This window comes from Hippocampus bargibanti, linkage group LG22 (assembly GCF_051943395.1).
Source record: "Hippocampus bargibanti isolate YZ-2025 linkage group LG22, ASM5194339v1, whole genome shotgun sequence".
NCBI lineage: Eukaryota > Metazoa > Chordata > Actinopteri > Syngnathiformes > Syngnathidae > Hippocampus > Hippocampus bargibanti.
The window spans coordinates 1,906,893-1,932,923 of record NC_142755.1 but is presented as its reverse complement, the minus strand read 5'-3'; the positions used below and the strand labels follow the sequence as shown (position 1 = coordinate 1,932,923).

General features: G+C 38.9%; 2 protein-coding genes and 1 long non-coding RNA gene across 6 annotated transcripts in view; 1 reads left to right on the top strand and 2 right to left on the bottom strand.

Moving 5' to 3' along the window:
• Positions 1-17,397, bottom strand: nampt1 (nicotinamide phosphoribosyltransferase 1). Of its 2 annotated transcripts, XM_088988521.1 has the most exons (13): positions 17,376-17,397; positions 12,168-12,264; positions 6,717-7,052; positions 4,284-4,440; positions 3,961-4,064; positions 3,750-3,878; positions 3,490-3,648; positions 3,101-3,237; positions 1,214-1,439; positions 1,017-1,136; positions 813-953; positions 572-706; positions 1-249 (listed from the first exon to the last, which is right to left on the bottom strand). In XM_088988521.1, the coding sequence occupies exons 3-13, from the start codon at positions 6,768-6,770 to the stop codon at positions 148-150; spliced, it is 1,464 nt and encodes a 487-aa protein (XP_088844647.1). In that variant the 5' UTR covers positions 6,771-7,052; positions 12,168-12,264; positions 17,376-17,397; the 3' UTR covers positions 1-147. The 2 variants fall into 2 exon arrangements, with proteins under 2 accessions (XP_088844647.1, XP_088844648.1); XM_088988522.1 differs by lacking the exons at positions 12,168-12,264; positions 17,376-17,397 and adding an exon at positions 8,676-8,766.
• Positions 13,197-19,237, top strand: LOC148881559 (uncharacterized). The gene is made up of 3 exons (XR_016113645.1): positions 13,197-13,239; positions 17,369-17,610; positions 17,705-19,237. It is a non-coding gene; the product is annotated as an uncharacterized LOC148881559 (long non-coding RNA).
• Positions 19,238-19,318: 81 nt separating this feature from the next.
• The window catches only part of ccdc146 (coiled-coil domain containing 146), a 67,318-nt gene continuing 60,605 nt past the window's right edge, over positions 19,319-26,031 (bottom strand). For all 3 annotated transcript variants that reach the window (XM_088988518.1, XM_088988520.1, XM_088988519.1), the window contains 5 exons: positions 24,126-24,236; positions 23,922-24,059; positions 23,731-23,856; positions 22,953-23,075; positions 19,319-21,798 (listed from right to left, as the gene is read on the bottom strand). In XM_088988518.1, coding sequence (XP_088844644.1) covers positions 21,595-21,798; positions 22,953-23,075; positions 23,731-23,856; positions 23,922-24,059; positions 24,126-24,236 — 702 coding nt within the window. In that variant the 3' untranslated portion in view covers positions 19,319-21,594. The remainder of the gene's footprint in view (positions 21,799-22,952; positions 23,076-23,730; positions 23,857-23,921; positions 24,060-24,125; positions 24,237-26,031) is intronic.

Here is a 26,031-nt window from a genome sequence, read left to right as displayed (position 1 = left end):
TTCAGGGAAGGATGGATCATCAGTGCACAAAGGCCTCGGTTTGTTTATTTTTTTTTAGGGGGAGGCGGGTGCGAGATGTCAGAGGCCAAGGAAGAGGTGGTTGGGGAAGGGGCAAGGGGGAGGAATGATAATAATAAATGTCGGCGGTTAGTCAAGCTCACTCTCCTTGAGCTTGGCATTGTCTCTGACTTGGTCAAACGTGTACGTCTTCACTATCTTGCCGTTCTGGAAGACGGTGTGCAACAGGTCCTGTTTGGGGACGGGAGAGGAAAGCGGAATTAATCATAATAAAAATAATACATTTCAAAAATAAAAGCGCCTTTCAAAAGCTTTCAAAATCCTGTGACTGTAAAGTGACTGAGAGTTTTGAAAGGCGCTTATAAATGAAATTTATTATTATTATTAGCTATCTGGCTGGCTATCTAGCTAGCTAGCTATTAGCTATCTGGCTGGCTACCTAGCTGGCTATCTATTTGCTATCTATTTGAGTTACTTCCGGGATGAGTGAACGCCAGTGCGTGTGGCTGCCGCTGTGATGGACCCCCGTTGTTATTGAACCGAATGAACTCACCACTCCGTATTCCTCCAAGTCGCCTTTACCCTCTTCGAGCGTGACAAAGTCGCCATTTTGAGTCCGATGCAGAGACAGACGACCTTTCTTTGACCTTTTGTTAGGGTCCGCCACGGGGTCTTTGAACACGTTCACCTGGTAGCACATCAGCTCAATTTATCTCAGATGTTGGAAAGTAAACGAAGCGTTTAAAAATGACAGCGTTGAACTTTGAAAATAAAAAAAAATGGCGATTGGTCACCCCGAGTCCATTGGTGACCACGTAGCTGCATTTGAAGGAGCAGTTGAGCAGATCCCGGGTCAGTTTTTGCAGTAGAGCGCCACCAGAGCCGAAGGAAACGTTTTCAATGGACCATCGGTGTTCCTTCATTCCTTCCACGATCTGCCAAGTGAAGTGAAAAAGTGAAGAAAAGGAAAACGGGAGCAACCCCTCCACCATAAGTACCTCTTGTAGCGTGTTGATGTCCACGCCGTCTCCTTGAATGACGCGGATGTACGGGGGAAGCACCTTGAATCCTTTGGCGTTTTCTTCTGGGGGGAATTTCTTACCTAGGATCTCCAAAACCTGACGAATTCACCCAATGGTTGATTTTAGGGACACCATCCACCCCCCCCCCCCCCCCAATATTCCACCAAGCGCACCTTCAGGACCGTATCGAGCGGATTCCCCGAATCGGGCCTGACGACGAGGGGTGCGTCGGCGCTGCGCGACTCGATGAGGGCGCGGAGGTCCTCGCCCCAGATCTTCTCGCAGGCGTTGTAGATGTCGTAGCTGTCGCTGACGATGGAGACGGGCACGCCGGGGAACTGCTTGATGATGTGTTCAAAGGCGTCCTTCTCGTGGTCTTTGCCCCATGCGGTGATGGTGCTGGGGGGGGGTGCAAAATTAGGAATCATGGGTAAAATTAGGAAAAATTACATTACAGGAAGTTATATTCTATTTAATTATATTATGTACAATTATATTACGTATATTTAATTATATTAAACGTGATTATATTCGACTCTATTATATTTAATTATATTATATAAAATTATATTATATTTAATTACATTACATTAGATGATATTTGACGATTATATTTAATTACATTTTATAAAATTATAGTAAATTATATGTAATTATATTGTTGTGTATTAATTATAGTAAATTATATTATATTATATGAAATTATATTGGATGAAATTCTATTATATTTAATTATGTCATATTAGATTATGTTAAATTATATTATATTTAATTATATTGAATTATATTCTATTTGATTCTATCATATTTAATTATACTAAATTACATTCTATTGGATTCTACTATATTTAATTATAATAAATTATATTATGTGACACTTTAGGTGACACTATTATATTTAATTATATTTAATTAAATTATATTTTATTTAATTACATTGTATGAAATTATATTTTATTTAATTATAGTATATTAAATTATATGAAATTATATAAAATCACATATTTAATTATAGTATATGACATTGTATTATATGAAATTATATAACATTTAATTCTATTATGTTTAATTATATTAAATTGTGTTCTATTTGATTCTATTATATTTAATTATATTATAATAATTATATTTAATTTTAAAGTTATTATACTTAATTCTATATTTAATTGTATTATTATTTACAGCGCAGCGGCAGAAGATGGATGGATTTAATTGTATTATATTAAATTATATTAACATATATTATACTAGATTAATTACATTATATTAAAATTTTAAAAATAATAAATTATGAACAAAGAACCTGATGTCCAGAAAAGGTGTTATTTTCCCTCCCCACATAAACACCGCAATCCCCAAACCACATCAACCATGAATGCTACTTTACGGTGGAACGGAGCAATCGCTAAGGTAAACAGTTGAGAGTGCCCGCCTATAGCGGTTACTACAGCAACAAGGCGTCCATCCGACAACGCGCCGGCGCGGCGATGAAGGATGAATCCAAGCGGCAGTAACTGCCTCTGATGGCCAGGAGGAAGCCACTGTGTGCGTTTGTGCGTGCGTCGTGAAACAAAAACAAGCGCACAGCCAATCGCAATCTTCCTGCCGCTAGCCAATAACGTCACGGGGACCCAAATGAGCCCCCCGACACGCAGCAGATGTCTCTGGGTGGATTTTGGACGAGGGCTGAAAAATTTCATTGAACGGGATAGACGAGATTGGTGATCATGATAATACTTTATCGGATATCAGGATGCTACTTGTTAGCGCTTGCCTGAATAAATTTACAGAAAAAGTTTTTTGTGGTGCGAGTACGCCACAAAGCAACCGTAGAATTGGAATGAGAAAATTGGGTTGTTTATATTCAACGAAAGAACTGAATTTTGTCAGACCAAAGCTCAATAGCTAGCTTGATGCTAACATATAATGCGACATATCACAGACAGGCTAACGGAAATTAGCATTGAAGAAATGCACGTGAACTAAAAATTATAATATTGTGTGTGTGGGGGGGGGCTACATTGTGGTTATTATTTTTTGGGTGTGGAGGGGGCGCATACCTATGTTCCGCAGCAGGTACCGAGAACCCTGGCACCGGGTCCTTGGTCCCATAATACTTCTTAATCACACCGATGCCAGCGACCGTGTCCGTGCCCTTGAAGTTGACCAAGTGAGCAGAGGCGCCGATGCCCGCAGTCTGTAAAAAAAGACACAATAAATAAAGTAAAAACAGAAAATCATACACAGGTAACATCCGACTTACGACCACCGACGTACTTACGACCACGACCTCCAAACCCTATTTAATTTTTTTTAATTCTACGCCTGGCACCGCAACGCATTTTGAATGTATTTCGACTTACGACCGTTTGGTCGGAACGGAACTCGGTCGTAAGTCGGATGTTACCTGTATATGAAGAAAAAAAAAAAAAAAGATTTTCTTCAGTACCTCTTGCGAAGAGACGCCGCGGTAGCCAAAATCGTGCAATTTGTACTCGAGTCCTTCCAAGTTTCCGGATGTGTCTCGGAGATACTTGGCCAGGATTTTCTTCTGCTCTCTGGAGTTGGTTGCCACGGTGATAGGGTACCAGATCTGCACGAGGATGGTCTGGAGGGGGAGAATAAAAGTGGTGAACACGTTCCCTGATGTTCCCAAAACAAAATGGCGACCTCTTCTATGCGCTTGTTAACAAAGTGCTTTTGACTCACCTCCACCCAATTGGTGAGCCAGTAGCATTCTGGATCCGTGCTCTCCACCGTGAAAAGGACGTTACCCCGGGGGATGACGCTACCTTCTGGAACTGCCTTGATTTCAATCGGCAGGCGGCCATTGTATTTCTGGGAGGGAGGGGGAGGGGTAAACATTGTCACACTCTCTCCCCGGGTGTTCAAACATCCACCGGAATGTCGAGTTTCTAACCTCCAAAATGTACGTCCACCCTTTCTCGTTAAAAACGTCATCCTGGAAGTGTTCCCGGTACACCTCTTTGGCCTCCTGGATCTTCTCCGGAGTGACGACCTTTCCTGGACACAAGTGGGGTGGATAAAAAAAAACATTATGGGGTTGCTCGTCCGCTCCATTGGAGGCAAAGATGGCGATGACAAGAAAGGAGCGTCAGCGCAGAGCGCCGATGCCTATGTGGAACTTGCCGCAGCTCGGAATTGAAGCGGAGTTACCGGCTTTGTGTTTGCTTTCAACAGTTGGCTTGTAGCAGACGTGCTACAAGGATAGCCCAGACGTACCTTTAAGGTATTTGTGCAGGATATACTGAAGCCCGTAGAAGACGGTTTTGTCGTATTTGACTTTTCGGCTTTTGCCGGGGTCCGTCCTCTTCTCGCGGCATTCAAAGTAGGAGTACACTTTGCTGGTGTTGGGTGGGTATTGTTTGTAATGGGTTACCTGGAACGTGGAGAAGACAAACGTATCACAAGGTTGCAATGAAGGAGCGTTCACAGACTGTTGGGAAAGTTTCTGAAAATGAACTTTGGGTGAAAAGTTTATCTGTCAGACGTGCGTTATCTTCAAATTGCATAAGTGAGAGAAAATTAAAGCAATAGCAAAAGTACTCCAATGTTGCGTTTGTGTATTGTCAGCTTCTGGAAAATAGTCTACTTGAACACACACTGAGTTAAGGGAATAACAGGTAACATCCGACTTACAACAGAGTTTCGTTTTGACCAAACGGTCGTAAGTCAAAATGGTCGTAAGCCGAAATACATTCAAAATGTTGACTCGGAGGCTAAATGACTCGCAACCCCCTCCCCCCCTGGTGCCATCACACGGTCGATTGCTGAGTGAGAGTGAGATTCTGGCTGGCTGGCCAAAATTGTCGTACGTGGTAGCGGCCTGCTAGGGCGTTGCAGGGTCAGGAGTAGAATTAAAATGTTAACAATAGGGTCTGGAGGTTGTAGTCATAAATACAGGTAGTCGTAAGTCGAGCCGGTCGCAAGTCGGATGTTGCCTGTATATTTGTTTTGGTACATTAGTGTAAAACTACAGTACGGTATAACAGGTCATACTTTGTCCAACAGAGACATGCCTGGGCAGAGTTCCACAAACAGGAAGTGGTCATGCTAACAAAATAAAATACAAAATCCTACGTCCACATTGACCCTTCCATGACATTCATAGATCAGAAAATGGAACACTTGTCATCACGCCTGAATTGAATCCATTTATCAACCGTGACGCGGCAACGGGAGTGTCATTCATTAAAAACCGAACAGAATGTCTCCCGTTGCTGATAAAAGTAGAATTTATGAGACTGTCATGTTATTTAATTTTGACTGAAAACGGTCAGGGAGATAAAGATAAATGTCAACAAGCAACTCGGTTGATTTGACCCGCGGTCAGTGTCCTTTCAAGGACTCAAAATAGAGTCAAGACATTCACTGGAGGACGTGTAGCTGCCGCACGCTCGCTATTACGCTGCAGCTTTATCTCAAGCTGGAGGCATGTGCGTTTAAAATGAGTTGTGCGTTTAAAAAGGTTGACTGAAATGTCAGAAGGCCTCCATAGTAGCACTGTAGCAACCCAACCAAAACATTAGATTTATATTTCTCATGAAAACAATAAATAGCTATTAAATGAACCCACGGCAGACATTTTGGAAAGACACATCCAGAGAACAAAACCTGATCACCGACCAATAAACGGTGCGGGTGTTCTCAGCCAGGAATTGTCAGATGCTCGGGGTATTGTATACAACCTCGTCTCTTTTCACGCACTGAAAAAAAAGCAAACGCTGCAGGATCTCTTTTATCATGTCGGATTGATCATCTGGCATACACTGTATGGGGGAAATTTAGTAGTTTGGGTTTGAAGTATTTTGAAGTTGACACCTGTCCGTCAACTTCTAAGGGATATAGCAACAAGATGCTATTTTTTTTACTCAGAATTGTATTCATGTACAACTCATTGTGTTAAGGTACAAATAATTAAATACAAAAAAAAGTTACATCATACAAAAACGACGGCGGCAGTGCAGTCACGTGACCGTGGGACATGGCAACGAGCCTGACACCCGTCCATGTTATAAGCATCGAAACAAAATGTTTTGTGATTAATTTCTCCCTCAAATAATATCCTTAGATTTGGTCTGTGATTATAAATCATAAAATGTATGACTTTTGAAAAAAAGCTGTACAGGGTTTAGACTCATTGCGGCGGTACTTGGCATCCAGACAAAGTAGCAACGGAGCGAAGGTCATTTACATAATAACTTTTCGGTTGCCTTACCCCCAAAATTAAATGTCCATTCACGGGTCTTTTTATTTTAACAACAACATAATAATAATAATAATGCCTTTCGATTTTTATTTTTCCCCACAGAGGAGCGCAGGGGACTACCCACGGAGCAGTTGCTAGCTACATGCTAACTAATGTTAGCTTGTTAATAGCCATTTTCCCCCATTGCTTTGCGAGGAAACTAGCACGTTAGCTCATTCGGATAGCGAAGCTAGCCGAGCACCGTCCAGTGCTGATGGGGATGGAATTAAGAGCCGATAAGGAGATGCTTTGTTCCCCCCCATACGCATCCTCCGCTCGGCCGGGTGGCCTTGGGAGCTGATGGTGTCGCAACCTTTTTTTGAATGCGTTTCCATTCATCCATCAGACTTCACGCCACCGCCATTCACTCATCCCATCTCAGGGCGACCCCATCCCGGGTACGCTACCTTGTAGGAGTCGGTGGCGAGCAGGATGTTGAAGTCGTCGTCCCGGTGCTCCATCTTTGCCCCACTTGCGGGTCAGTCGTAGCTGTCAATGGGTTGCCGGGGACTCCTGACTGATAACGTAGCTGGGCAAAAGGGGGGGCGAGGCGAAGGGTCGAGTCGACCACTGAGAGGGGGTTTCGAATAAGGGGAAGGGGGGAAGAGGGAGACGGGTGGTCGCTCTTCAAAATTCCGAAGTGGCTCGGCTGCACTCGGTTCTGCCCGGCAACGTCACGACGCGAGCCAAGCAGGAAGCGGTGCAGTCGCCGAAGATCGTAAAATAAGTGAAGATGGCTCGCTCTGCAAACATTGACATACAATGAGAAAGGATGGCCTTTTACTGTTCCGCTCCCGCACAATCAACTACTATACATGTATTTGCGATTTTAATACAGGAAAAACATATATATATATAAAAATTCTTTCTTACCAACATTAGTGTAAAGCGTTTCTCCGACTCAGTGGTGCAAGTTACCGATAGTGCAAGTCACCGTAATGCCAACAAACGATGACACGCCACATACGATGACATTTTCGCCACAGAGCCACAAAATAACACGAAAACGTCGTTGGGAACTAAATTAATTAAAGTTAGATATGCCGGGTGAAAGTAACGCACAAACGGCCGCTCACAATTTCAAACTGGATAAAACGAATAGGAGTTGGGCCTCCTGTCACGTGAATTCCATAACCATGTAATGCCGTAACACATGCAGGTCTTAACAGTGTCCGCGAGGGGCAGTGTTGGCTGTTTATAATAACACCCGTTTTAAAGTGAAATAAAATTAGAAAAATACATGTACATTAATAACAGGAAAACTTTGAAATAAAATCTACTCGATGAGACTGCATTTGCTTGTCAACTTAATTATTGCACAGTAAAAGAAAGACATTTGAAGTCTAATTTTAAGCACATTCCAAAGTGGCTGACAGTAGTGTGCCTTATTATTTTGCCCCAAGGGTGCTCGCGTACCAAATGTGACACCCTATTGTGAGTTCCCTGAGTGACTGGATGTTCTTGTGCTTGATGGTGAGAGATTCCAGGAAACAAGTCAACGTCAGTCATGTGATTCTAATTTTTAAATGTTGAAAAGTTGTATTTTTTAAATAATGTAATTTGTAAAATGTTGCTATTATTTATTTGTCTATTTATTGAGTGTTTTTAATTATTTATTATTTATTTTTAGTTATTTGTAACTTCTTTTGTTAAATGTTTTTAATTTCTTTTATTTTTATGTATTTATATATTTGTCTATAATTATTTACTTCATTACTATTATTTATTTTATTAATTCTTTTTAATTGTTACATTTTTTAAGTTTTTATTTTGTTTAAATTTTCAAGTTTTTTTATTTAGTAATTTTTATTTATGTATGTATTCATTTATGTAATTATTAATATTTATGTATGTATTAATTATTATTATTTATTTTATTAGTTATTTTTAATTGATTTTTTTCTTTTTTTTATGTAATATGTTTTATTATTATTTATTTTTATTATTATTATTTATTTTTAGTTATTTGTAACTTAAAAATTTCAAGTTATTTGTTAAATGTTTATTTTTATGTATTTATTTATTTATATAACTATTTACTTCATTATTATTATTAATTTTATTAGTTGTTTTTAATTCTTAAATTTTTGAGGTTTAATTTTTTTAATTTAGTCATTTAGTCATTTTTATTTATGTATGTATATACATTTATGTTAGTTACTTAATTATTCTTATTTATTTTATTTGTTATTTTTAATGTAACATTTTTTAAGTTTTTTTATTCAGTAATTTTTATTTATGCATGTATTAATTTCTTGATTTGTGCTTCTTTATTTATTTGTGCTTATTTATGTATTTATTTATTAATGCTTATTTATGTATTTCTTTATTTATGTATGTATTTATTTATGTTTTAGGGTTCTTGCCTTGGTGGACAGTCGGCATCTCGGTAAGTCAGCAAACACTGAATAAAGCTGCCAGCGTGTTGGTTCATCCATGCGGAATGGGGAACGTGACAAAAGTCACCTCCCCACGGTTGCTTATCTTGGAGCAAACATGGGAGAGAGAAAAAAATGGAATGGATGGAAAGAAAAATGAAGTCAGAGAATAGGGAGAGGTGAAAAAGGGCAAGCTTATTTAACAGGGCTCCCATTCCCGCGTCTCCCTTGCACAGCTGTTGAGCATCAAGCCCAAAAAATCTTTTGCTCCATTTGATTGATGGCTTTATATACAATCTGATCTCATCGGGTTCTGCCGGCTACCAGAACGCGTGTTGAAATAGCAGAGATGGAATCCAGATTGCCAAAATAGTTTCACCTTGTTTTGGTTTTTTCACAAAAAGAAATGGAGGGCTACTGACAAGTGTTGTAGGCCAACAAAATTGGTCATTTTAAATTAAAGGACAACCGACGTCTCCGGACAAGTTGTGTCCATAATTTGTAAAATGGCTTCAAATGACTTCTACTCAGCGTATTTGACAAACATTCCACCGCATATAGCTATAGTTTACCTTTTAAGACTTGCGCTGAATATTCAGGAAGTCTTGTTTATGAGTCGGTGACGAGTCCGTACGTGACGTCACGAAAGGAACGCCCCTGACCGAAAAATAATCATACTGCGTGTTTTGGGTATTTTAGATGCTATAAAACGTTTTTTCTGATGTCAGTTAAAAAATAAAAAAGTGACGTTGGTTGTCCTTTAAGTATATGAATAAATAGAGATATTTATCTTGTAGAAAATGCACATTGTTGTTTCAATTTAGCCACATTTAACAACTTCATTAAAAAAATATATTTTCTGAACAAATCCTTTTTAATGACCTGCGCAACCACCCCCCACCCCCCCCCTGCATATTAAGCGCGAGTGACTATTCTTACTTCATCAAGTATTGATAAATTTGACATTTGGACTTTGACCACCATTGCATAGTTTCAATGATTTATGAAATATTCTATGACATGTAAAAAAATAAATAAAATAAGTTTGGTTATCTACAAACTATTTTTTTAAATAAAATGCCAAAACCTGAAGTGAACCAAAAACCATGCCACAAAAAAGTGTTGATTATCTATAAACTATTTTTTAAAATAAAATACCAAAACCTGACGTTAACTAGAAACCAGGCTGCAAATAATAAGAAAAAAGCATTGGTTATCTACAAAAAAATTACAACTAAAATCCTGAAACCTAAAGTGAATCAAAAACCATGCCACAAAAAACGAAAAAAAAAAAATGTTATTTACAAACTATTTTTAAATAAAATGCCCAAAACCTGAAATAAACCAAAAACCACACCACAAAAAATATTATCTACAAACTAAAAACAAAAAACAATGCAAAACCTAAAGTGAAACAAAAACCATGCCACAAAAACAATATTCATTGTGTACAAACTATTTTTTAAAATAAAACACCAAAACCTGAAGTGAACAAAAACCACGCCCCCCCCAAAAAAAGAATTACAAACTATTTTTGTAATAAAACACCCAAAACCTAAAGTGAACAGAAAAACCACACCATAAAAAAGAACATTATCTCCAAAATATTTTATAAATTAAATGCCAAAACCTGAAGTGAACCAAAAACCACGCCACAAAAAAATATATTATTTTTTTTAACAAACTACGTATTATTTTTAAATAAAATTCCCAAAACTGAAGTGAACAAAAAACCACAACACAAAAAAAAAGTAAAAAATTATAGACTACTGTATTTCCTTAAATAAAATGCCAAAAACCTGAAGTAAACCAAAAAAACACGCCACACAAAAAAGAACATTATCTACATAATAAAATTATAAATAAAATGCCAAAACCTGAAGTGAGCCACGTTGCAAAAAAATAAAAAAACACTAAGAGGATGTATTCTTGCCTGATAAATCACCACTATATAACCCCCCCACACACACGCACATTTTATTGCTGCCATAAAATGTTAAATCACTCTCCTGCATAAATTACCCAAAAAAATGAATTCAGCGCATTCTCAGTGAGTCACTTGCAAACTTAAACGTTATTATGTCGATTTTTGGAACGCGTGTGAACATTTGCTTATCATCTGATCAATACCATCAGTCATCTATTCATTATTCATCAAACCGGAGGCTTTGGCTGTCGCCGCCCCCATTCATCTCCAAAAAACGTCAAGTCTGTTGTGCAAAATGGAAAAGGAGGTTAAAAAATAGACCTCCTTGAGGAACGCCACAAAAAAACAACATAAACAGCGTTGCTCGTAAAACACTTACATAAAAAAAAAAGAATCGCTGCGTATTCACCCCCTATAAAGCGAATGCGAAATATAAATAGTAATAATACGAAGCGCCTTTCAAGGTGACTTTACAGTCACAGGATAAGTTTTTTTTTTCTGTGGGTGAGCAGCGGCAGCCACACGCACCAGCGTTCATTCAACCCAGAAGTACCTCAAATAGATAGCAAGCCGGCTAGCTCGCAAATAGGTAGCTAATAGCTCGCGAATAGATAGCTAATAGCTAGCGGATAGCTAGCGAATAGATGGCTGATAGCTAGCGAATAGATAGCTAATAGCTAGCAAATAGATCTTATAGCTAGCGAATCGATAGTAAATAGTTAGCGAATGGATAGCTAATAGCTAGCGAATGGATAGCTAACAGCTAGTAAATGGATAGGTAATAGCTAGCTAGCTATATAGCTAATAGATACAGTAGCTAGCTAAATAGCTAGATAGCAGCTAGATAACAAGATAGCCAGCTAATAAGATTTTCAAGCCATCTTGAATGAGGTCAACTGAAGACGAATGGCTGATGGATTGCCTACAGCTGCTAATTAATAATAATAATAATAATAATAATAATAATAATAATAATTTTTTTTTATTTTCAAGCGCCTTTCAAAGCTCTCAATGACACTTTACAGTCACAGACAAGCGTAAAAAAACAGGTACAATACTACTACTACAACTACTACTACTACTAATAATAACAACAATAAAAACAATAATAATAATAATAATAATAATAATAATAATAATAATAATAATAATAATAATAATAATAATAATAAATAAGGAGCTGATGCTAACGTTAGCGCACGTGATAACGATTAGCGAACAGGTTTGAAATTAAAAGGTGCGCACAAAAATTCCGCCTCTTACGTATGCGCGATGAAATAAAGATTAAATGTGAATGCGTGAAATTATTCATCTGCTCACAGCGGGGGGGCGCAGTCCCATCACACGGCCCACCCCCTCAACCATCCACACCCCCTTTTCCAAACATTATGATGTTATTTTTTTCAAAGCCAAAACACACCCCAAAAAGAATCCATTAATGCTTGAAATTACCCACAATCCTCCTCTCTCCTTCAGGCTTTTCTCGCTCTCATTATCATTATTTTTTTTTTTAAGCATCCATTGCTAATAACGACAGTATTCATGAACCTTACCTGAAACTTCGGAAGTGTTTCTCCCGTCGCCCCTCCCAGGCAGGAAATTGGCGCCACTTTTCCAAGAGGAGGATCACCACCAGAGGATGCTCATAGGCTTGGTGAGAAAAGGGAATCAAACCATTAATAATAATAATAATAAAAACAATAACAATAACAATTGCAATATCAGTACCAGTAGCAGGAGCAGTAACTGTAACAGTACCAGTAGCAGTACCAGTAGCAAAATGATAGCAATAATAATAGCAATAATAATAATAATAGCAATAATAATAAGAATAGCAATAATAATAATACATTTAATTTATAGCGAATATATAGCCATATTGATAGCTAGCTAGTTAGTTAGCTAATACAATGAATGCCACTAAAATACAGATAGAAAGCTAGCTAGCCAGCTAGTAGATAATAATAATAATACATTTCATTTATAGCTAATATATAGCCAACAGATCGCTCGCTAGATAGCGAGCCACTTAGATAGCTATATAACTAAAAGATAGCAAGCTAGATAGGTATCTCCAACTTGAAAGCGTCCATGTCCTTCGCGGAAGGTTACGCAAATGAACGTTATAAAGTCCAACGTTAAATGGATTTTCTTTGTAACTTTTGTCATCTAATCAGATCGGCCACCATTTTAAATTCCTTTTTTTTTTAAACGAACCGTTTCATGTTTCTACTCTTCCCCCAGCCGCCGCCCATTTTAATTTTCAAAACGATCTAACGAACAATTTCACATCCCGCGGCTTTGCCCGAGCTCAGCGCAATTCCACACTTGCAGATAGCTTCCGTTTAAAGAGTTCACACAAGATGTTAGCGCGCCGTTTGGACTATTCTTAGCATGACCCTCGGTTTGTCCTGTCGCTCGCTTCTATCAATTCTCGCCGCTCGGCTTTCATCTACGCCAGCCCGAACACTGCGTACGTGCGCGCGCTTGCATGCGTGCGTGCGCTAACTTGTTTTGTGTTTGTTGTAGACGGCGGAGATGCTACGGGAGCATTTGAACACGCATCTGCCACGCCTGGGGAAGAAGAAGATTGATTCCTTGGTTATCAACTATGTGGCTAAGATAGTGAGTAGTGGATAGTTTTCTAGCTAGGTGAAAAATTGTTCACTCATTCACTGCTAGACAAGTCTAAAAATGTGTCCACTACAGTGCCAGGGTTTTTGTCATTGTCACTCAAATTTCAGAAAAAGAGTTAATTCCTAAATTATGAATCTGGAGTTATCTGACCTTGAAATGAGGGCAGACATTCAAAATACAACGCAATAATAATAATAATAGTACATTTAATTTACAAGCGCCTTTCAAAACTCTCAAGGTCACTTTACAGTAACGGGATACATTTTTCTGTGGGTGAGCAGCGGCAGCCACACGCGCCAGCGTTCACTCAACCCGGAAAGTAACTCAAATAGATACAAAGCCAGTTAATAGATAGCTCATAGAGAGCTAGCCAGCAACTTAGACCGCTGATAGGTAAAATAGCCAGCCAAATAGACCGCTAATAGCTAGCTAATAGCTAGATAATAGATAACTAACAGATAGCAAATAGATAGCTAGGTAGGTAGCTAGATAGCTAGTCTGACAGTTGGTTTATATAGCGCTTTAACAACAGGTGGAACAAAGCGCTAACATGGAAACAGGGGAAATGCTGTCCCCTTGTAGAAAAGAAAAAAAAAAAAATTGTCAGAGGTCTGACCAACGCTTTATTGTCACCTAAGCATGGAAAAAAGTAACCCGAATAAATTCGGGAATGGCGCTCTGCGTCCTATTTTCAATTCCCGAATAAATGTGTGAGGTAATTAGCATATTTTCATTTGCTTTATGTTTGAGCCGATAGCGATTTCTGGCGAAAAGGATGTAAATCGGTACGTTTTAGTATTCCTGGAATGTAAAGGCGGCGGCGGCAAACCACGCATAGTAGACAATGTGACATTTATCAAAACAAGAGAACTGTGAATGGCAGCGAGCCCAGTTAAAGGCCTCCGTCCGGTGCCTAAAAATTCGATTGTGTACCTTTCTACATTTATCATCAAGATGAATGCTTGATTCCTTAGCTTGGCTCCGCCCCAAAATGTAATACCGCTTGCTATGCGCCAAGTTTTATGGAAATGAGTTTAGTAGATGTTTTTTTTTTTGAAATCTTGCTGATAAACAAACAAAATGAAGGGCGAAAACAACAGCGGATGACGTCGAATTGGAAACGACAAGGTGGAAAAAAATTAGCGGTTATGGCTACTGCACCCAACACACCCTCATTTGGACTAGCGCAGCCAAATGTCCACTCCATAAACAAAACAAAACAAAAAACAACCGCCCTGTGCATTTTACTGCCCCCACCCTCCTCGACATCCTTTGCTGCTTATTGAGACTAATGGCGACATTGACACAAGTTGGTAGGAGGGCGAAATAGATTACGGCTTTTAAAGAACCAGGAAGGTCTGCCGTGATAGATTGCGACTCGCCACTACATTCTTGTCATAGTTACTTATTCGCTGCACCCCACCCCTCCGTTGCTACGGACAACGGAGATACACTGCTCGTTGTTATGCAGCGCTAAGCGCTAGCGAGGAGTCACTGAATACAAATCGGAAAAGTTGTGTTTGGAAATCAGCCGGCTAGGTTTATAATAATAATAATATCAATACATTTCATTTCTAAGCGCCTTTCAAAACTCTCAAGGTCACTTTACAGTCGCAGGAGAACTTTTTCTGTGGGTGAGCAGCGGCAGAAACACGCGCCAGCGTTTACTCAACCCGAAAAAAGAAAGCTAGCTAGCCACCTAGATAGCTATATAGCTAGCTAGATAGCTAGATAGTTAGTTAGCTAATAAATTAATAATTATATCTTATTTATTGCATTGTATTTGTGATTATATTTTATTTATTATAGTACCTATGCTTGTCTGTGACTGTAAAGTGACCTTGAGAATTTTGATAGGCACTTAAAATGTCACTGAATGTCACTGAATGTCACTAATAGATAATATGTAGCCAACAGATAGCTAGCCACTTAGATAGCTATATAACTAAAATATAGCTAGCTAGATAGCTAGTTAGCTAATACACTAGATAGCAAGATAGATAGATATATAGTTAGACAGCTAACTAGATAAATAGATAGCTAGATATATAGTTAGATAAATAGCTGGATAGCTAGATAATTAGTTAGCTAATACACTGAATGTCACTAAATACACAGATAGAAAGCTAGCTAGCCAACTAGTAGCTAATATATAGCCAAAAGATAGCTAGCGATCTAGCTAGCCACTTAGATAGCTATATAACTAAAATATAGCTAGCTAGATAGCTAGTTAGCTAATACACTAGATAGCAAGATATATAGTTAGATGGCTAACTAGATATATAGCCAGCTAAATAGATAGTTAGATAGATAGCTAGATAAATAGATAGCTAGTTAGCTAGATAGCTAGATAGATAGCTAGATAAATAGATAGCTAGATAGTTAGCTAGATAGCGAGATAGATAGCTAGAGAGATCACAATTTAGTTAGATCGCTAGATAAATAAAATAAATAAATGGATAAATACGTGAATACATAAAGACTGAGGAAATTAATTAATAAAATAAATAACGAGTGCCGCAGATGTCAAAAAGATGCGGAAAGCCACGTCCGCTCAAATTGCCGCCTCTGCCTCAAGCTGGAGTTTCATTCGAAAATAATTGTGTGTGTGTGTGTGTGTGTGTGTGCGCCCCCTGTCCGCATTGTGATTAGAGGAATGTGGAGTGTTTTGCGTCTGTGTTGTGTTTCCTGCTAGTCAGATGCTTTTTGGCGGTGTGGGGTGCAAAACGCACGCACCACAGCCACTGGTGAATCTATCAATCCATCTTGACATGTTTTTTTCTCCAATTTATTAGGCACCATTACGAGAGTGCAAGCAAAGTGCGCTTGATGCAACAAATGTGGCCAGTGGCGTTGTTTCGCGTTTCGTTTAGCATTTATTTTTGCATGCTAGTCGTCCGGTAGTGGGTTGTAATTTGCAGCCGTGTCAAACCGAGTCGGTCAGATGGAGATACGCAACCAAGCATGTGTGTCGTAAATTATTTAGCGGCAAAGTTTCACAAACGGGCTTCAAATATTCATCTTGTGGAGGAGGTGGTGGAGGGTATAATAATTAAACATTGATTAATGGGCTGGAGTCGGAGCGTATGGCCGCACTTAATAGTAGCACAACGAAGCTCTGCATCAATGTGACTGATGGAGCGTCGTGGTTTCTTTTTGCTTTTAGTAGTAAATATTAGCAAAGTGTCACGTATTTCACTTGACACGTAAATAGTTACTTATTTATTTATTTGTTTGTTTGTTTGTTTACGTATGGATTTTACATACCTATGTATTTATTTACTTATGTCTTTATTCACTTATGCATTCACTTATTTATTCACATATTTATGTATTTACTTATTTATTTCTCCAACTTATTTATTTTTTATTTACTTATTTCTTTATTTACTTATTTATTTCTTTACTCACTTATTTCTTTACTTATTTATGTATTTACTTGTGTATTTACTTACTTATTTACTTACTCTCTTATTTCTTCATTTACTTACTTATTTCTTTACTTATTTATGTATTTACTTGTGTATTTACTTACTTATTTACTTACTCTCTTATTTCTTCATTTACTTACTTATTTCTTTACTTATTTATGTATTTACTTGTGTATTTACTTACTTATTTGCTTACTCTCTTATTTCTTCATTTACTTACTTATTTCTTTACTTATTTATGCACCTATTTATTTCATTACTTATTTCTTTACTTACTTATTTCTTTACTTATTTATTTACTTATTCATGTACCTATTTATTTCTTTACTTATTTCTTTACTTACTTATTTCTTTACTTATTTATTTCTTTATGTAACTATTTCTTTACTTATCTTTTATTTATTTTTTACTTATTTCCTTACTTAGTTACTTATTTCTTTACGTATTTATTGATTTAGTGACTTATTTACGTACTTATTTATTTACCTACTTATTTATTTACTTATGTATTTATTTACTTTCTTAATTACGTTTCCTAATTACTTTCTTAAGCACTTATTTATTTACTTATTTGTTCATTTATTTATTTACCTACTTATTTACTTATTTATTTATTCATTTGTTGGTTGTGGAAGCGCATCTCAAAACTAATCTTTGTGTGTGTGTGTGTGTGTGGAGGCCAACAGATTCTACCATATGTGGGACCATCCCATCAGTTCAGCTTCCATCGTCAAGAATCTGTTGGGGAGACGCAACAAAAACAAAGTCATCAATGACGTCACAGATTCTAAAATTCTTCAACATCCAAAATGAGCCAATTGCATTTCCAATCCTGGGATTTGTCTGTCGACAGGGATTTGCTTTCACCGACAAGGACAAAACAAACTTCGGAACAGAGTTTTACCTTCTGACGTACCTGAGTAAGTAAGTAAGTACTTTCTGACATCGAGGAGCAAGGTAACGTGTTGTCTCAGCAGGGGGGAGTTCTTCTCATGGACTTTTTTTCCTTCCTGGTTCCCTAGGTCTGAACCCGTTGCGCGAGCGGGAGAACGTGGACGGCGCCTTTGTGGATGAGACGGCTCTGAAACAGACACTCATTCTGCTGGGCTTTGAGAGAAAATGAATCCCCCCCCCCATCCATCCTTTGCAAAAATAAATCAATAACAATATAAGGACAGATGGAAGAAAGATAAAGCGTAGATTGATGGGAGACAAGGAGCAATGATGAAAAACGAGAGCGAGGAGATGAACGGGGAGATGGAAGGCCGCAAGTTGGCAGGATGAGGCAAAGGGGGGAAAAAAACGTACACGTTTACATTTGAAGTCAGGTTTTTTTCCCAGCGTGTATTAAATCAATACAACGGTCGAAAACAAGCCACTGAAATGTTTGCACATTCTCTTACAATATATCATTAGCGCTGCCTAATTACAACAACAATTTAAACTGTTCAATGCAAATCGCGCCGGTCCCCTGGCGTGTGCATCTGTGCAGTAGAGTCACTCTTGGCAGGGGATAAAGAATGCATGCCAAGTTTTGTTATCATATGTTAATCTGTTTGCCCCTATTTGGCATCTTAGCTTGTGTGCTAGCATGATGCTAATCAAACTTAAGGCTCCCAGTTAGTTTTTTTTTTACACTTTTTTAAGTCTTACTGATGGTACAGTTTTTTATATGCCAGCGTTCACTCAATCCGGAAGTAACTCAAATAGATGGAAAGCTAGCTCGCTAGCCAATACATAGCTCATAGACAGCTAGAGAGATAGACAGCCAGCCAGCTAGATACCCAGCCAGCTCGATAGCTAGCCAGCTAGATAGCTAGCCACCCCGATAGATAGCCATAGTTTGCAGTTTCTGGTCCCAGTCACGTTCAGAATTTTTTTTCGACTCGGTCAAACGAGCAGATGTTCGGTCCAGCCGTCAACGTCCGACAAATGGCCGGGGACATTTTTAAAACGAGATGCAATTATCATTTCCCAGCAAATCTAAATGAGGAGATAATGCGGTGCGCCATGGGACACACTAAGGATGGCGGAGGGGGGGTGGAAAGATGGAAAATGAAGCTATCATTTTGGAAATTTAGTGAGCGCCATTTGGTCAGTTAGTGATGAGGGAAACCAACCAGGAGTCTTTTATTTTATTGCATTTTTTTAGTGGAGTGTGACAAAGAAAGACGCTAAATAAAAAAAGACAGTGTCCATATGTGGACGATTTCATTGTTTGACATCATGTTAGGACTATTTCCTGTCACACATTGTTGCGATATTTGGATACACTTCTCATGCTTGAGAGTGGAAGACTGGGCGATAACGATTTGCGCAACACGTTGCAAAAAGATGTTGAGCGAACGCGCAACGTCAAACATGACGGACTCTAAGGAGATGAAAAGAAAGACACGTATGCAACGCAATGGTTCTGTTTTGAATCATCTGACCGAATGAATCATTGTCACGTTTTTTTTGTGGAAGCTGTCAAAGGAAAATGTGTGAGGTATGCGTTGAGATCGGGAAATACCAAACATGCTATCACTTTTGAATAAAAAGGGAGAGAAAAAGTATTTTTGTTTCCAATGAGATATTTTTTACCCTCCCATGTTAAAATGAGTCCAATGAACTTTGAATGTACATTGGTGTAAGACGAAAAGTTGGTCTGCCCCCCCCCCCCCCCCCCCGTCCGGTCAGTGTTACATAATGGCCTAATGAAGCCTAAACACTTTAGCGCTAAATTAATCTGACAGCTCTCAGCAGCTGCCAACAATGCGTGATCACACACACCATTACTCCCGAACACAATATCTTACTAAATTAACTTCATTGACCTGTCCGTTTTTCCTCTTGCGCTCTGTTGTGCATGAGATGCTAATATGCTAACTATGAGCGCAAGTTTGTTCCCACTTTTAGATACGACTAAAGTAAATAAAAATATCAAGACATGTTCCTATTGGCCTCCAGTAACCTGGGCCCATCAAAACTTGCTAGCGTGCTAGCTGTTCTTTTATTTGCGATTAGCTTCAATACATACCAAAAAAAAAAAACGAGTTTCACATGTAGTTTTTGAACAGCAGATGTTTTTATGATTTTAATACTACCCAACATGGATTTTTATTAAAATATGTAGAAGACATTTTCTGTCATCTGCCCTGAAAATCTTCAAAATGTGCTAAAGAATTACCATTTAGCGATTAGCATGCATTTTTATAATAATAATACATTTAATTTCTAAGCGCCTTTCAAAACCCTCAAGGTCACTTTACAGTCACAGAATAAGTTTTTCTGTGGGTGAGCAGCGGCAGCCACACTTTTACTTGTTTAGCTTTTTCTAATAAACCAACAATTCTTCTGAGTTTCTATGTTGCTTCTTGCCCAAAAAATAAAAATAAAACAAATCAAAATCATGATAAATGATGCTGAAATGTTATCAGTTCTAACAAATCACTGCTACTTAGCTAATTACTTGGAAGGCTAACATAGCGCATTATGCCAATATTGTGTCAACTATGAACAATTTGAATATGAAAATAAGACTTTTCAGTTTCTTTTAGCCTTTCTACATTCAGAATTGTTAGCTACTTTCACTAACGTATCCAAAACCTTCCAGAAATTTCCCTCCGAGTTTAATATGTAAGTGCCCGGCAACTTTTAAGCAGACGTCATCTTATGATTGGATCCAAATGTACTGTTTTATGTATCATAAAAAAACATGGAGCAACTCCACCCCTGGCAACTGCCTGAAGAATAAAAATAAAGTCTGAATCACCGATGCGCAATGGCAAAACACCAATTTAGCGACGTGACTTTATTTTTACGAACAATGTGGGAATCAAGTGAATATTTTCGAATGGTCCTTGAATTCCTCCTCCCGTTTTTATTTATTTATTGTCTTATCATTGTCAAATCTTTTCCACTGTGTTATCATCCCCTCCGTATTTACATTTCTCCTTTGAGGCTATAAACTCGGGATTTAAACGCTCTGCAACGCATTCGTAGGACATTGAGAGATAAAAAAATGGAAAATACAGTGATACCTCGGCTTACGAACTTAATCAGTTCCCAGAAAGTGTGTGTAAGGCGAAAGGTGTGTATTCCAAACATTCATTTCCCATAAGAAACCATTAAAATGAGAATAATTCGTTCCCAGGTCCCCATTAAACATAATTTTCTACTAAATAAGCCTTAAAACTACATAAAATATAGCTTATATGTTTATGTATAATAAATGTACTATAGTATTGTAACTAAAGATATAAACTGTACTATATAATAAAGTTGTTTTATTGACCTTTGTGATGGTCGTTGATGTCGTTCCCTCTTGATGATATTCGAGTGAAGTTGCTGTTGCTCTGCGATAATACCCTCACTCACACTGTCACCTGCTAGCTGCTTTTCGTTCATGCAAATCAACAGAAGTGTTTCAACCTCTTCTATTGCCTGAGACCGTTGCTTAAACAACACAGAAACACCCTTAGCCACACGTAGCAATGGTCGACTTAGCGTACTGGTAGTGGGACGCTAAGTCACACAAACACACACGTCGTTTGTGTTTTTCGATGATCTCCTTCTTCTGCTCGACCACAGTTTTCTTTTGTGTCGTCTTCGGCTTAACACTAGCCGGTGGTGGGGTCTTTTTCGGTCCCATAATAGCAAAAGTACTCCACTCGATAACAAACCATGTCAGCACTCAAAGAAAGTGGGTGTGGAAAACTAGTCCGCCAGCCTCCGTGACGCTGTGTGGTTTTGTTCATCCGCCGGAAACGAGTTCGTATGCCAAGATTATATTCTCGCGAATTTAATGTTCGTAAAGTGAAAGTTTCGTTAGCTATCAGAAAAAATAAAATAACGAACACAAAAACAAACAGATGTCGCAATGTAGCAATTAATTTTGGCAGGGATGCTAAGTGCTAAACTAATATATTCCCTACATTTCTAAAGGTTTGAGATGTGTCGGTTTGCGTATGTGTCTCATGTTAGCACCTGGTTGGGAGGGCTTGAAGGGGGCCTGGGCGCCGTAAGGTTTGGGTAGGGGGAGCGAATCCGAGTGGGGGATATAAGCGTCCGGGCGCTCCGCCGCCGTGGTGTAATGGCCGCTCGGCAACCGTTTCCACTCGTCGCCGTCTGCTAGCTGCACACACACAAACACTTTTTAATATTGATGCGTGACCTTGCAGTGCCGAGATGAAATTCAATTTGACCAAAGTATAATATAATGAAAATGGAATAATAAATTCAATACTTGTGTTCTGTCAAAACAAACGCACGTGCGCGGAATAACAAAATATAGCGCTCATCAATTACCGGCCATTTTTTTTTGAGGTGTGTTATTCTCTCCAGAGTGCAAAATACATTTTTTTATTCAAGTGGAGAGTGAACAAACACCGCAGCGGGATGGTGATTAAGGTGCCATGCGTGATCATCTGGCTCATTAAAGCCATTTGGCCAAGCTTTGACCCACATGGAATCTTCGACAGGAGAATTTGGAGCCATGTCACCGTTACTGGCTACCTAGCTAGCTAACTATTAGCTATCTATTAGCTGTGTAGCTAGCTATCTATTAGTTATCTATTAGCGAGCTAGCTAACTTGATCTATTTGAGTTATTCCCGGTTGAACGGGGTCACCGTTGCTGACTAGCTAGCCAGCTATCTATTTGCTATCGATTAGCTGTCTAACTGACTAACTTGCTAGCTATTAGTTATCTATTAGCTAGATAGCTAACTTGATCTATTTGCCAGTGAATGAGTTAAACCGAACACGCCATTATCTTCAAACATGGCTAAGCTATTTCGGAACAAATGCCCAAGAATGAAGACGTTTCGGACGTCCAGGCTAGCGTCTTAGCTAAGTGGGTCAAAGTTTCTGCAGGAAAGAGCAACCGTGCTCTTCCGTGACCTTGGAGTCATGCAGCATGGAAATGAGGTGAGTTGAAATACCGCAGACTTCAAAGCATCGGAATGGATTATTGCCCCGGCACCAGAAATATTCACGGCCACGAACGCATGGATTGCTAACAGATAGACAGGAAGCAGATTGAAGTGGGGAAGTTCGCCAGACGTTTTAGGACCGTCTTAAATACTTAAAGCGGCTCCATCGCTAGCTTTTGAATGCCGTATTGTCCCGTCTCTCTTTTCTTGAATTTGCAGGCGGAGTTCGCTTGAATGATTATTATTTCGGCAGCACTACCAGCTTGAATCAATTCCTTGTCTCCGTTTCTTTTCCTCCTCCTTCCCCCGAAGGCGCATTCATCAAGTCTTGACCAATGATGGGTTATTTTCTTTACCCGCTCTCGCTCTTCTTTGTCTCGCTGTCTCCGTTTTTTATCCCTTAGCATCTTCCTCCATTCTTCCTCCATTTCGGGGCAGGGCGGCAGGCCTTGCTCCAAGCGTCTCTGGCATCTGTCCATCTGGAGGCGCACAAGAAGAAAAGAACACAAGAGTAAATTGACGTTATGTAGGTTTTAGTGGGTAGAGGTTGGCACATGGACGCAAAGTCTAGCGATCGAGCGATCTAGCTAGCGATCGAGCGATCTAGCCAGCGATCGAGCGATCTAGCTAGCGATCGAGCGTTCTAGCTAGCGATCGAGCGATCTAGCCAGCGATCGAGCAATCTAGCGATCTAGCTAGCGATCGAGTTATTCATTAATTTATTGTCAAAATATTCCATTTTGCTTGCTAAATTCCCAACCAAAATGTCAAATTGTCCCGTCTAACCACCATAGCAGTCATTCTTCTTGACTTTTTGATTTTTAAACTAGTTATTTATCAATGTGTTGCATGCTCTTTATTTTTAACGCTATCTAACTAGCTAGCTGGCACTCCATTTCGATCTTGTTTGCATTTACATCTTGTTTGTATTCATAATTGTATTTTATTTATTGCATCCTATTTGTGATTATATTTTATTTCTAGTAGCAATGCTCGTCTGTGACTGTAAAGTGTCCGTGAGAGCTTTGAAAGGCGCTTAAAATGTAATGTACTTTTTTCTTCTTTTACTTCAGGCCACTTTTTAGCCCAGCCATAAGATTCAAGAGGCTGCAGGATCCTCAAATCTACACTGACCTGAAGCTCCCTCTCTTTGACTTCCTGCTGGAGGCACAAGACGGCCGCCTGCTTCATGGACAGTTCTGCGGACGTCGCCATCAAGCGACGGCTGGTGTCGATGATGCGGCTTCGTAGCTCGTTCACCTGGAAACACGTGTGAAGATGATCGGCAGGCGTGCGTGAGCCCAGCGTCATCTTTTGAGGTTTACCTTCTTAGCTAGCGACAGTTTGTCTGGTTTGGAGTGCTCGTTCTGCTCTTGGAGGTTCTCGGAGAGACGCGTCACCTGATCCACGAGGAGCTCTTTCTCCAAAAATCGCCTCTCTCTCGTAGCAAGGTTGGCCTCCAGCTACAACGAGAGAGAACCCAAATCTTCAACAAAAATGTCCGCCTGAGCTAATTTCTTCTGGTGTACCTTCTTGATCTTCTTGAGCAGTTCGGGGGACGAAGGATCGGCGCCTTTGAGCTCTTTGTAATCTGCCGTTTTGCTGAGATGATCCAGCGTCTTGTCTCTGACCTCGAACATCTGTTTCGTGAAGAATTCCACCAAGAGTCAAACCAAACAATTTAAAGCTATTTAAACTATAATAATAATAATTATACATTTCATGTATAAGCGCCTTTCAAAACTCTCAAGGTCACTTTACAGGCACAGGATCAGTTTTTCTGCGTGTGAGCAGCAGCAGCCACATGCACCAGCGTTCACTCAACCCGGAACAACTCAATCAAACAACTCAATCGCTAGCTAGATCGCTCAATCGCTAGCTAGATCGCTAGTAGACTATAGTAATAGTCTATAATAATGATAATACATTTTATTTCAAGCACCTTTCAAAGATCTCAAGGACACTTTACAGTCACAGACAAGTATAGATACAATAATAATAAATCAATAATGAAATAATCAAAGAAACAAACAAACAAATAAATAATAGATCAATAAATAAATAAAATAATACATCATAAATAATAATTAAATGATAATTACAAAATACAAAAAAATAATTACAAAATAAACGGTAAATTAATAATAAATAATAAACAATAATTATATATATATATATATATATATATATATATATATATATATATATATATATATATATATTATATAAGATTTAAAAAATCACCAAAAAGGTTTATATGTAATTTGGGACGGTATCCTGGTCATGTCACCAATTAATAAATTGCAGATGAACTTCCTGTCATTCAATGAAAGCTTAGCATGCAAAGATGAACAAATAATAAAGAAAATCAAATGTGAACATTTAAGTCATTATGACACTTTTATGATCCATTTTTTTCGGATTAAATAACCATTTATGGGTTTATATGTCATTTGGTATTTGGGACGGTATCCTGGTCATGTCACCAATGACTAAATTGCTGATGATCTTCATTCAATGATGCAAATATGAACCAAAAATAAAGAAAACCAGACAGATATATATTTAAAAAAAAAAAAAAACAATAAAATGTGAAAAATATTTCCGGATGGCATCCGGGATCAAACTGGAAACCTCGAGGAGTCAACCGGAAAGACGGAAGGAAGGTGGTGAGGAGGGAAAAGCAGGGGTGTGAAAAACAAAAATCCAGACACAGGCGGTCGTGACCCGGCGTGACCCTGTCTTATGAAACAACGACTCAACCAAACGGATTATGCGTGTTTTTGCAACGTGTGTGAAGGTGTGCGCAAAGAGATGTAAAAAAAAATGGAAGTGGTTGAGGGAGGAGGTGGCGAGGTGGCGCGGGGTTAGAAGCCAGCATGCAACAAAGTGATGCTTCGCATTTCCTCCGACTTGACGAGATTAATGAAGCCTCTGGAGTGTGAACGCGGCGGCTGCTCTGATTCAAAGCGACGTTTCGGCCCCCTTTTTTTTCCGCCTTTCGTATCATGCGGGAAAAAAAACAGGGCAACACGCGCAAACCGAGAGCGCAGATAAAGCGGGCGAGCACGGCATCAGAAGGCCCGGCCGGGATGATAAAGGCTACGAAAATCAAAAGAATGAAAGATGAAGGGCTGACAGACTGAGAGGGAGAGAGAAAAAGAGATATGGGTTATCTGCAGTTTTCCTCATAAGTCGGCATATATGTTCAAAGATGATATCCACATCTGACAAAAACAATCATTGCAATATCACGGTTGCCAAAGTAAGCCTTCACTCAACCAGGAAATAAATAGAAAGCTAGGTAGCCAGCTATTAGATAGCTAATAGATAGTCAACAGATAGCTCGCTCGATAGCTAGCCACCTAGATAGCTATATGTTAGCTAGCTAGATAGCTAGTTGGCTAATACAGCGAATGTCACTAAAATACACAG